Raw genomic sequence first — 12,855 nt, forward strand, 5'->3', positions numbered from 1 at the left:
ACGTTGTAAAACCACTGTTTATGATAGAGTAGTAGATAGAGAACCTACTAGACATGCTTCAAATTTCTTACCACGGTGCCGTTCGTTAAATTACAAAATGTTGTTTTGACCAGAAGCAAAACCATTAGATACTGACAATCTTAGCTGGGAACAACGATAGTACCTAAGTACAGAATGGTGTTTAAACTTAACTGCAAATTGTGATATAATCTTATAAAGTGTAAATCAGTATGATTAGGTATTCTGTATTTTTCTGTTTTACCAGCGATGCCGGTTGCAAATTGTAAGAAGTACTTAACCGCATAACACATCTTCTTAAATATAAGGTACTGTCAGTGTCAGTACTGTTAACAAAATTTCAAAGAAACTATTTGGAGCACTACGCCACTGCTTGAAAATGTAACTTAACCTATAAATTTCTTTTGAAGTTTTTGCAACTAAATCACTAAATTAGATAAAGACAGCAATCACTATAGCTATTTCATAACTGACCGTCATGTAATAAAGATAGAGACAGAAAATGTCCGTGTCACAACTCTTTTCCAAAGCATATCTAGGGTCTCTATTCATTTCTATCTGGTCCTCTCACTCACCTACAAACATACTAACCACTAGATGTATAAAATAATTAATTTCAACACGAATCAGTCTGTCCAACTGACTAAACCATATCAGTGCCTACTTTAGTCGAAAAAATCGTGAATGGATAATAACTAGAAAGCTTCCGTCAAATCTCTCCCTTTCTCGCCAATTTTTTTGTCACGATGACGTCCAAATGAGTTCAGCATCTGGCGACTCTAAATTTAGCGAAAAAGCGTTCTCGATGAGTTACTTAAAAACGTCTACATTTAAATCCATTTTCGAGTTGTGCGATGTTGTTTCGATAGCTTTCTACTGTTCGGCGGACGCGACCATGATGTTGATCATAGAACCCAACACGAACGAGTACTGGATACCCTCCGTGAAAGTACCAGCACCTAATTCGTGGGTGACCTATATGACGAAGGACCTCATCCAAGACGTAAAAACCCACAAATATCAAAACCAGAAGTACGATTATCACTTTGCAGATCTTCGGAATGACTTTCCCGATAGATAAGTTGATGCAGTTCAACAAAGTGTGGCTGCCTACGTCTCCCAAGGGTGGTTATATCAGTCACTCCATTTTCAGCGTCCCAGTCAAAATCGACGTAAAGAAGAAATCGAAAAGCTTGTTTGGGAGGGTAAGTCGAGGGGCAGCTGGTATTGTTTTTGACGGGTTTTTAGTACAAGGGCAAGATTCGCTGGAGTAGTATTCAAGAGGTGTCGAAATTCCACACTAGCAATGTATTGAAGAGTCCCGAACTTGTTGAGTTCCTGTCTTGGCATATGAATAAGCAGTCATCCGTCGTTAACATTCCCAGCGAGTATGCCGTGGTAAATAATTTTATGGAAATTAGCGATGCTGTCTTAGTCACTGGAAAAACCACACTCTTTGATCAGATAGTGGAGGCAGCGGGCATGGACCGCAACGGTACCCTTCTTGATTTTTTAAAATCATCAACAGTTTCGTTTTTTTATAGCTCAAGAAACTCTCTACGGAGAATTCCTCTTGATGACTTTTCCGGCGATGTATCTGACTCTGCAAACTTTCAGCAAGTTTATGATCGAATTAGGCTGGCCCAAAGAAGATACTCGTCATTTGTTCCGGTCCGCGGATATGTATGGACGTGGAGGAATCTGTTTCAGAGAGTTGCTTTACTTTTTGGCGGCTACTGAACCGGGAACCAACCATGGGGGTACCCATGCGGAGGTGCGTTGTCGCTATATCTTCAAATATTTAGACGTCCAAGAAAATAGCGTGTTAAAACGCGACGAAATGAAGAACTTTGTTACTATGCTAATGAAGTCACGGAAACAGGCTTTAGACCCCGTTAACATTGAAAAGGAGGTGAAGGAATGCTATCTGTAAGTGTGGCACCAGTGGCGGTAGAGTAGCACTTAAGATTCCAGGTCTATGCAACTTTCCGAAAACCATGCCCTCACAATGTTGGAATTTCTTCGTGTCGTTGGGGAACTGAAGCTGAGGGGGACATCAATGATTTTTAGAGCGCCCATGAGTTTTCATAAAGTCGTCAAGGATATAAAGTTAGTGCGTATACGGCGTTGTGTGTTTGTTAGATTAATGTTAAGATTAGTCAGAGGGAGACTCGTGGAAAAAGTCCATTTCCTAACAAATCTTCTGGTAAGTGTAACTGGTCAGAAAGTAGAAGATAATTTTCTCTTTTGTAGAACCCTCGAAGTCAAAAAAGGTCCACAGCTACGAACTGGCGATACACAGTGTCAAGATCCAGAAGAGTGGCACAGAGATCAACATCAACCAGTATTGGAACATTGAGAGTACCTTATTTACTTTACCGTACAGTGGTCCTTTTAGTATTTATTTTCTCGCTAGATGCTGCATCTATGATGTGCTTGCGCACTATCCCCACCAACGACGTCACCCGCAAAGAATCAACCAACAAGTTTGACCAGAAGTCTCACTCGAACGAACTTCTAAAAGCTTTGCGCTATCTGGTAAACGTGAATCAGAAAATGGCCCAGCCGTACAAAAAGATCGAATCTTTTGCGTTTAATTGGGGAAAGCTGGACCCAGCTACAGTGTATCAGAACTTGAGCGCTGTGTGTACCGACGTGAAAGAAATCTTGAAGAAAGAAGCTAGATTGTTAGACATACCAGCACCGGTCTACATTTTGGGTGTGTTTAAAAATTCCATACAACTTTCATTCAGTTTCAAACTTTAGGTGATCTACATGGCAACTTTGGCGATCTTTTATACTTCGAGAAGATCTTTTGGCACGTAGGACCCAGCCTGTGCCCTTGTAACCTCCTATTTTTGGGAGACTACGTCGATCGTGGATTGTACAGTTTCGAAGTCGCTTGCTACCTCTTCGCCTACAAACTACAAAGTCCGCGAAAGGTATTCCTCTTGCGAGGGAACCACGAGATTCGACGCATCTCGACACAGTGGACTTTCGAGAAGTTTGTTCGCTAAAACTGAACCATCACTGTTCTATTGGACTTTTTAGGGAGTGTAAGTTGAAGTTTGGAGAAAAACTCGGCTCTTTCGTCTTTAATATTATCCATGATGTGTTCGATGTGTTGCCTCTGGCGGCTGTCATCGACGGTACTGTTTTCTGCTGTCACGGCGGGATTCCTCCACCGTGGTTGTGTCCTGCGGTTACCGCAATAAACGACATACCTGCGGTGTTAACGGAACCTCAGGATCAAAGTGCTCTTGCTTGGGAACTAATGTGGAACGACCCAATTCGCACTAAAAACCTGACAGATAAAGTCGCGATGGAGCTTCTAGCTAATGAAGGTTTTGCCGTGAATAGTCGGAGAGGTACCGCTCACATTTTTAGTGTTGAAGCTTTGGAGAAGTTTTTGTCTGCGCATGGTTTCACTCATTTGGTGCGCGCACATGAGGTTGTAGAAGCTGGGTTTTACGTAAGTCACCAATGCGGTACTTTTTGGTACTCAAAGTAGATTGTGCAGCTACAACAGAAAGGTCACTTGGTGACGGTCTTCTCTTCGTCGAAGTACTGTACGGGGAACAATACGGCTGCTTGTCTTCTCGCTGATCAGGGGAAACTGAGGGTGCTGAGGATCGAAGTCAGTGATTAAAATTTGTGCTTTGTTACAATAAAGCGTCTGATAACAGAGGAAGTTGTATTATTGCATTTTAAATCCACCTCGACACTTATGTGACTTATGTGTGTCTTGTGGGGAAAAGTTAAAAAATCTTTTGTTTACTTTTGACAACAGACTAATGTTTAACGAACATGACAGAAATTGTGTGATTTTTCTACCCTCTGCAAATTGTACTAGTCATTAGTTAGATTTCGACATGAATACGGTGTAGGTACTAATCTATAAAAAATATAGAATTCGTTCAAAATAATTTTCTGAAACTTTTCTTTCTATATTTTTATTTGCCGTCATCTTCTGTACTCTTTCCTATGCCGCGTAACATCTTCACTTCTTTCTTGTTCTCTTCTGTAACTGCTGTCATTTTCTATTTTGCTTTATTAATGTAGGTCAATTTTTCCTGTTCATTTCTGATTCCTCTTATTTTGTCTTCGCATTTTGTTCTGTATTTATTTCTTATTTTCGGATAATCGTCTTAATTGTCTTGTTTATTCTCCAACTCCTTAAAGTTTTTCTCGTATTTTTCTTAAATTTTCTACATTCCAGAAACTAGTTGTTTTTTCTTTCTATTTGTGTGTTCATTCAAGTCTAGTTATAACATTTTATTTTTTTTTTAGCAGCAAGGACAAATGTTTTAGGTAGATCTGTCATAGTTTTCATGTGTGATATTCTAGATAGTGTTTCTAGTTTAATACTAGGTGACTATCAATGATTGCAAATTTTTGTGTTGGCAAGTCTGAATTGTTGGCAGCAATATTAACATGTCAGTTCACAGTTGTCAACTTTAACATAAGTGCCCGTAGCGTGCTCTAAATTTCATTTTGACAATCAAGTCTACACAATTCATGTTAAACAGAGACAAAATGTAGTCCCGCCCACCCGCCCTGACTCAATTGTGATGACTTTCTTATTCGTCGTGAGTCAAGAAGGTGGAGCTTAACTGCAAAATCCTTATTTCGTTACGAGGAACTAAAAACATGTTTTTGAATATCGTGTTGTTCAAACAATACTGTGTATATTAGGAAAAAAATAAAGCCAAAGATTTGGCCCCACCTATACCCTCCCCGATCTCAATTCTCAATTGTGATGAATTTTTCATTCGTTGTCAGATCGAGGGGGGGGGGGCTTAATCCCAACACCCATATTTGTCTAGAAGAATTTACCACTTTAAACATGTTTTAAGTTTCTTGTTCAGAAAAGACGACCACGTGTATTAAGAAAAAAGACAAAATATCAGCCCCGCCCACCCGCCCTATTTCAATTGTGATCTTTTTTTTTAATTTAGCTAGGAGTCGCGGAGCCTAATTGCAAATTTCGTATTTCCTTACAAAAATTTACCATTTTAAACGTGTTTTAAGTTTCTAAGAATAAAAAAAATCACCACAATTGTGATAGGGTGGGTGGGCGGGCTTACATTTTGCCTTCTTGTTTTAATATGTGTAGACTTTTTTTTGCAATATGAAACTTAAAACATGTTTAAAATGGAAAATTTGTATAAGCAAATATCGATTTTGCAATTAAGCTCCACCCCATAATTGCAAAATCCATATTTTCTTGCAAAAATGTACCATTTTAACCATGTTTTATGTTTCTTGTTCTTAAAAGACGACTGCGTATATGAACAAAAAAAGCAAAATGTAAGCCCCGCCCACCCGCCCTATCTCAATTGTGATGATTTTTTTGTCATCATCATATAAGACATGTTTTTGAGTTTCGTGTTGTTCAAAATGTTCCAGAAATTTCAAAAATTCCGGATTTCCGAGACTCTAGAGATTCTAAAGATTTGAAAGATTCTAAAGACTTTGGAGATTCTAACGCCTCTGAAAATCTCAACATTTCCATTGAGGTTTTGAAGATTCTGAAGAATATGTATAAAGATTCCAAAAATGTGAAAGATTCCAAAGGTTCCCAAAATTCTAGAAATTTTAAAAAGTCGAAAGCTTCTGTAGGCTCTAAAGGTTGCGAATACTCTGAAAATTTCGAAGATTCTGAAAATTCCAAAGATTGTGAAGATTCCGAATATTCTGAGGCTTCTGAAGATTCCCAAAGTCCTAACAATTTTGAAGCTTCGGAAAAATCAAACGATTATAAAAATTTTAACGTTCCAAAAGTTCCAGAAATTTCAAAATTCCAGATTTTCCAGACTCCAGAGATTCCAGAAATTCCTAAAGTTCCAGATATTTGGAGACTCTGGAGATTGTAGAAATTGGAAAAAGAGACTTTGGAGATTCTGAAATTTCTGTAGAATCTGAAGATTCCAAAGATTCTGAAAATTCTGAATATTCCAAAAATTCTAACAATTCTGAAGATTCTAAAGATTTCGAAGATTAGAAAGTATTCGTATTTCGAAAGCTGGACATTCCAAAATGTCTGAAGACTTTGAAGATTAGAAAGATCCTGAAGATTATAAAAATTTGAAAGGTTCTAGCTATTCCATAAATTTAAAAAATTCCTGATATTCCAAGACACTAGAGATTCCAAGAACTTCAAAGATTTCCGGTATTCCGTGATTCTAGAGATTCTAAAGATTCTGAATATTCTAAAATTTCTGAAGATTCTGAAGATTTTAAGACTTTCAAAAGCTGAAAATTACAAAAAATCTGAACACTGTGAAGATTCCTAATATACCAAAAATTATAAAGATTCTAAAGGTTCCAGAAATTCAGGATATTCCGAAAATTCCATAGGTTTTGGAAATTCTGAAAATTCCAAGCATTCTAACAATTCTGAAGACTCTGAAGATCCCAAAAATCCTAAAGATTTTAATTATCCTAGCGATCCTAAAGACTCTAAATATTTTAAAGATTCTAATCTTTCGAAGATTCTGAATAATTCGAAAACTGAAAATTCCAAAAAATGTAAGCATTTTGAGGTTCCGAAGAATTTGAAGAATATGTTGTAGAAAGATTCCAAAGATATCAAAAATTTCAAAGATTCCAGAGGTTCTAGAAATCTTAAAGAGTCGAAAGATTCTGAATTTTCTTTTGTTTCGCAAGATGCAGTAGATTCTGAAAATTCTGAAGACTTCAAAGATTTTACCAATTTTGGAGATTCTGAAGAATCTAAAATTTATAAAAATTCCATTATTCCAGAAATTTCAAAAATTTCAAAAATTCTGGATATTCCGAGACTCTAGAGATTCCAGATATGCCAAGAGTTCCAGATATTCGGAGACTTTAGAGATTCTAAAGATTCGGAAGATTCTAATGTTTCTGAAGATTCTGGATATTTCGAAGTCTTCAAAAAGATTCTGAAGATTAAAACTATATTGACAATTTTCGAAGATTGTAAAGATTCTTACGATTCTAAGATTTCAAAGACTGAAAATTACAAAAAAAATTAACAGTTTCCGAATATGCTAAAAATTATGAAGATTCTAAAGGTTCCAAAGATTAAGCCCCACCCATACCTGCCCTGATTTAAATAGTAACGAAATTTTCATTTGTTGGCAGACCTAGGGGCGGCGGAGCCTAATTGCAAAATTCGTATTTCCTTACAAAAATTTACCATTTTAAACATGTTTTAAGTTTCTAAGAATAAAAAAAATCACCACAATTGAGATAGGGTGGTTGGGCGTGGTTTATATTTTGCTTTTTTTTTATATACACTGTATTCTTTGAAGAACACGATACTCAAAAATATGTTTTTAATTTCTAGTAAAGAAATAAGTATTTTGCAGTTAAGATCTGCCCCCTTGGTTCACTGCGAATAAAAAAGGTCATCACAATTGAGACAGGTCGGGTGGGCCAGCTTACATTCTGCCTTCTTGTTTTAATATGTGTAGACTTTTTTTACAACATGAAACTTAAAACATGTTTAAAATGGAAAATTTGTTTTAAGCAAATATCGATTTTGCAATTAAGCTCCGCCCCATAATTGCAAAATCCATATTTTCTTGCAAAAATGTACCATTTTAACCATGTTTTATTTTTCTTGTTCTGAAAAAACGACTACGTATATTAAAAAAAAGCAAAATGTAAGCCCCGCCCACCCGCCCTATCTCACTTGTGATGATTTTTTTTTATTCGTCGAGAGCCAAAGGAGCGGAATTTAATCACCATATAAGACATGTTTTTGAGTTTCGTGTTGTTCAAAAGGTTCCAGAAATTTCAAAAATTCCGGATTTCCGAGACTCTAGAGATTCCAGATATTCCTAAAGTTCCAGATTCTAGATATTCTAAAGATTCGAAACATTTCCATTGAGGTTTTGAAGATTCTGAAGAATATGTATAAAGATTCCAAAAATGTCAAAGATTCCAAAGGTTCCTAAAATTCTAGAAATTTTAAAAAGTCGAAAGCTTCTGAAGGCTCTAAAGGTTACGAATACTCTGAAGATTCCGAAGATTCTGAAAATTCCAAAGATTGTGAAGATTCTGAAGATTCCCAGTCCTAACAATTTTGAATATTTGGAAAAATCAAAAAATTATAAAAATTTTAACGTTCCAAAAGTTCCAGAAATTTCAAAATTCCAGATTTCCCAGACTCCAGGGGTTCCAGATATTCCTAAAATTCCAAATATTTGAAGACTCTGGAGATTGCAGAAATTCGAAAAAGAGACTCTGGAGATTCTGAAATTTCTGTGGAATCAGAATATTCCAAAGATTCTGAAAATTCTGAATATTCCAAAAATTCTAACAATTCTGAAGATTCTAAAGATTTCGAAGATTATAAAGTATTCGTATTTCGAAGGCCGTACATTCCAAAATATCTGAAGACTTTGAAGATTAGAAAGATTCTGAAGATTATAAAAATTTGAAAGTTTCTAGCTATTTCATAAATTTAAAAAATTCCTGATGTTCCAAGACACTAGAGATTCCAAGAATTTCAAAGATTTCGGATATTCCGTGATTCTAGAGATTCTAAAGATTCTGAATATTCTAAAATTTCTGAAGATTGTGAAGATTTTAAGACTTTCAAAAGCTGAAAATTACAAAAAATCTGAACACTGTGAAGATTCCTAATATACAAAAAATTATAAAGGTTCTAAAGGTTCCAGAAATTCAGGATATTCCGAAAATTCCAAAGATTCTGGAAATTCTGAAGATTCCAAGGATTCTAACAATTCGGAAGATTCTAATGATCCCAAAAATCTTAAAGATTTTGTTGGGAAGTAATTATTAAAATAAAAATAAAAATAAATATCCTAGCGATCCAAAAGACTCTAAAAATTTTAAAGATTCTAATCTTTCTGAAGATTCTGAATAATTCGAAAGCTGAAAATTCCAAAAAATGTAAGAGTTTTTAGGTTCCGAAGAATTTGAAGAATATGTTGTAGAAAGGTTCCAACGATCTCAAAAATTCCAAAGATATCAGAGGTTCTAGAAATCTTAAAAAGTCGAAAGATTCTAAAGGTTCGAAAGATTCCGAAGATTTTGGTGATTTTGAAGATTCTGAATTTTCTTTTGTTTCTCAAGATGCAGAAGATTTTGAAAATTCTGAAGATCCTGAAGATTCCGAAAACTCTGAAAATTGTGAAGATTCCAAAAATCCTGAAAATTCTGAAGATTTCAAAGATTTTACCAATTTTGGAGATTCTGAAGAATATAAAATTTATAAAAATTCCATTATTCCAGAAATTTCAAAAATTTCAAAAATTCTGGATATGCCGAGACTAGAGATTCCAGATATGTCAGGAGTTCCAGATACTCGGAGACTCTACAGATTAGAAAATTGTCAAAGATTTAGGATATTCTGGGATTCTAGAGGTTCTAAAGATTCTGAAGATTCTAATATTTCAAAGTGTTGTGAAAAGGTGGCTGTTTATAGTAAGAAAGAAAAGACAAAATATAAGCCCCGCCCACCCGCCCTGTCTCAATTCTGATGAGTTTTGTATTCGGGGTGGAGCTTAATTGTAAAATCGATATTTGCTTATACGAATTTTCCATTTTAAACATGTTTTAAGTTTCATGTTGTGAAAAGAAGTCTACACATATTAACAAAAAGGCAAAGTGTAAGCCCGCCCTCCCGCCTAGTCTCAGTTGTGATGATTTTTTTATTCGCCGTGAGCCAAAGGGGCGGAGCCTAATTGCAAAATCCATTGTTTTCTACAAAAATTTAAAACCACGTGTTAGGTAATTCACTTATTTAGGCTTCATTCTTTGGTTCATTAAGTTAAAACTAAAGTTTCTGGATGTTTTTCTTAAGTATTAGTTAAAAATGTTTAAAATTGTTGGTACAGTGGGACGTAATTTAACATCATGTAAATTCTTTGCTGCTTGAAATTCGTGAGTGTGGCGTAATTAACTTAAGTAATTTTAAAACTCTTTTAGTCATTGTTATAAATTTCTTGAGAGATAGAATTTGAACTTAATTGCAACAAAAGGGCGCATGTGGAGATCCGTGTCAGCGTGAACCACAGAGCTTCGTTTAATAGCTGGCTAATTTTTACAGACCGGGTAAATAGGCATAGAATTATGGAGTGTGTGTTATGCCTGACCATTTTTGTCCTGCATATTTTGTGTCTGATTTAGGGGCGCTTTTCGAACCTTGGGGTTTACCACTTTGCATTTGAACGCATTCCACCATAAAAAACACACACACAACTTAGGATTCCACTTTTATTGACGATCACAGTTTAAAACCAAATTTTGAATTTTTCTATTGTTTTAATATTTGTTCACATGTTAGATTTTGGCGTGTCCTTTTATACCATATTGTTATTTTCATATAGGTAGAATTCTACCTTGAAGGTTATTTTAAATATTTTGATTTTGCTGCCGAGTATTACTGGTTGCCTAAAAGCTGTAAATAAGGTTCAAAAATTGTTCAAAATGTTCTCCATCATGTTCTAAACAAAGTTGAACTCTTCTTTTCATATTCTTAAATTTTGGGAAATTAAAAAACCATCCAAATGAATCCACCCCTGGTCGCAAATATTAGTGTTAACTTTCATTGGTGCTGGTGAACTAATCAGCAATTGGTAACAAATGACTTCTTGTTTTACAAGAATTCCAATAATATGTGCCTAAAATCGTGTTACAAAAATCCCCATTTTGACAATTATCCAATGTAAAGCTCAATAAGTAGGACGATAAAGGCTGCACTCCATCCAATCCCCAGAATCATCACAGGTGGAAGGAACTGCGTGAGAGTTAAAGCAGAAGCCGTGTTACCTCCAGTTCTGGAATTACTCCGAGGTAGGAGGTAAAACGAGGCAGATTTGTACCTATAAGCATAATTATAACATTGTGGTCGAAAATTTCGAGCACCTAGTTTATACCAATGGGAGATCAAACCATAATCATCCATTCTTCCAATAGTTTTCGAGAATTTTAGCCTGAAGGGAGTTCCCATGGGCATTGACCACGCGTGGTAAGCACTGGGGAAAATATTTTCGGCAACTAGGCGCAAATGAGACCGATATCGTGATCCCACGGTGTTACATCTCTTAAAGACCTAAAACCACGATAAACGTGATTGCAGTCGTTTTTAATAACCCCAATTACACACGTCATACTGCAAAACTGTTTCTTCATCGATCACCGCCACCTTCTGACCCTTCAAAGCAAGAATCGACTCGCAAAAATCCAACCTGTCATCCACTTTCGTCAAAATTTTAGAGTACACTTTATCCAGCGAAGTTTCCAAATTTTCCCTCAACACACTCCAGTCCTCTTTATTCACTTGAAACTGAAAATTCTTCTCCACCAAATCGTCGATTTGGTTCGGTTGGTTGTACTTTGGTTTAATCAAACGCGACGCCAGCTGACTTTTATACAGTGATGTTAAATTCAAAGACGTGAGCCACCAAATTAGAAAAATCGTTCTAACAGTTGAAAGTTTCAGTAGTTTCATTTGGTGAGAAGTAGCTGCTTGTTCCGCAATGGACATTAAAACTACTCTTACATATGTCGAGTAGTTGTGGCTTAAACCCAATGTGTTGTTTGCTAGTTTTGCGGTCAAACATATAAGAGTGACCGTGCAGGCAATGGTGACCCAAACCAGCCACTTGAACACCAAGAGGATGCTTTCAAAGGCGGCCCAAGTGGATTGGTAGACGACATACGCTATAGCGAAGCCTTGGGTTTTGATGTATCGTGTGAAATCAGTGAAAATGCCTCGCTTGATGGTTACAGAAATACCACCCACTGCCCAGTCTATAGCGTTAGCTTCTACTGCTTCTACCATCGCTTGCCAGGCACCTTTCCCTGGCACACTTTTATATTCTATCAATTCGTACCTACAAACCAGTCAGAATTTTGACTATCATAATACGAAACCCACCTGAAGTTGTGAACCCGACTGAATTCATGCAAAAGCTTCCCTTCCGCTCCCCTAGGTCTTCCGCCATCGTCATTCTTCCAGAAAAACGGCGGGAAATCAGTATACGCGATTCTAAAGATGTGACCATTGAAGTCGGAGTAGTTGTTCAAAAGTTGCCTCAAACTATAGCTCGTGGTTTCTTTGAGCACAGCTGTATCCTTACCACAGTAGTAGCAACAATGAAACATTTTATCTTCTTCGATGTTGTAAACAAACACGGCTGAGGCACGTTTGAGCCCTGCCATTTTCCACACTTCTGTCTCCTGAATGGTTGTGGTCACGAATAAAACAAAATCGTACTGGTAGAAGCTGTAGGGTTGGAGGGAGAACGTTTGGAATTCGAATGGGTCTTGGAGGATGACTACGTTGACGTATTTGTACCCTCTGGGTCTTCGTAGCACAGTTTGGATGTAGTTGTAGTTAAACAGATGGACGGTTTGGTGGTTGGGGTTTTTCTCTGACAAGAAGTCAAGGCGGTGGAGGTTGGAATTGTCAAAGTGGATGACTAAGTCATAGTCTAGGAATTGGTTGAGGATTCTGGATGGTATAAGGGATTTGACTGGAGGTTTCAAGGAGGCGTTTGATAATGCAACGATGGCTGAAAGCAGCAAGAACATGTTTGAAGGACTGTCGACGGGAGACTGCCATGTGGTATTTATGCATCGAAGACGTGATGGTAATTTGTTTGATTATTAATTGTGGGAACGGCTTAGGTATTTACTTAGGATTACAGCTATTTTTTATGATTGACGTTGAAGTTGAAGGTTTTGACTGCGTTGACTATGAAATGGTAGGTAATATTTATTTGCAAATCATTATGATAATGACCTGGGTGGAATAATCGATTGCGGGAAATTGTTGAAGATCATAAAATTTCAGTTGTAGAGGAAATAATTACCAAC

The 12,855-nt window shown here is 36.6% G+C and overlaps 1 protein-coding gene across 1 annotated transcript; it reads left to right on the top strand.

The window, feature by feature from the left end:
* The first annotated feature begins 757 nt into the window (after positions 1-757).
* LOC135123237 (uncharacterized) lies at positions 758-5,894 on the top strand. The gene is made up of 12 exons (XM_064047730.1): positions 758-1,021; positions 1,071-1,223; positions 1,267-1,513; positions 1,563-1,947; positions 1,993-2,127; positions 2,178-2,224; positions 2,272-2,379; positions 2,435-2,737; positions 2,785-3,022; positions 3,070-3,490; positions 3,539-3,659; positions 5,428-5,894. Exons 1-12 carry the CDS (start codon positions 776-778, stop codon positions 5,892-5,894), a joined length of 2,871 nt encoding a protein of 956 aa, XP_063903800.1. The 5' UTR covers positions 758-775.
* Positions 5,895-12,855: the final 6,961 nt, after the last annotated feature.

This window comes from Zophobas morio, unplaced genomic scaffold (genome assembly GCF_036711695.1).
Source record: "Zophobas morio isolate AGI-343-1 ecotype UQ-CSIRO unplaced genomic scaffold, CSIRO_AGI_Zmor_V1 ptg000006l, whole genome shotgun sequence".
Classification (NCBI taxonomy): domain Eukaryota; kingdom Metazoa; phylum Arthropoda; class Insecta; order Coleoptera; family Tenebrionidae; genus Zophobas; species Zophobas morio.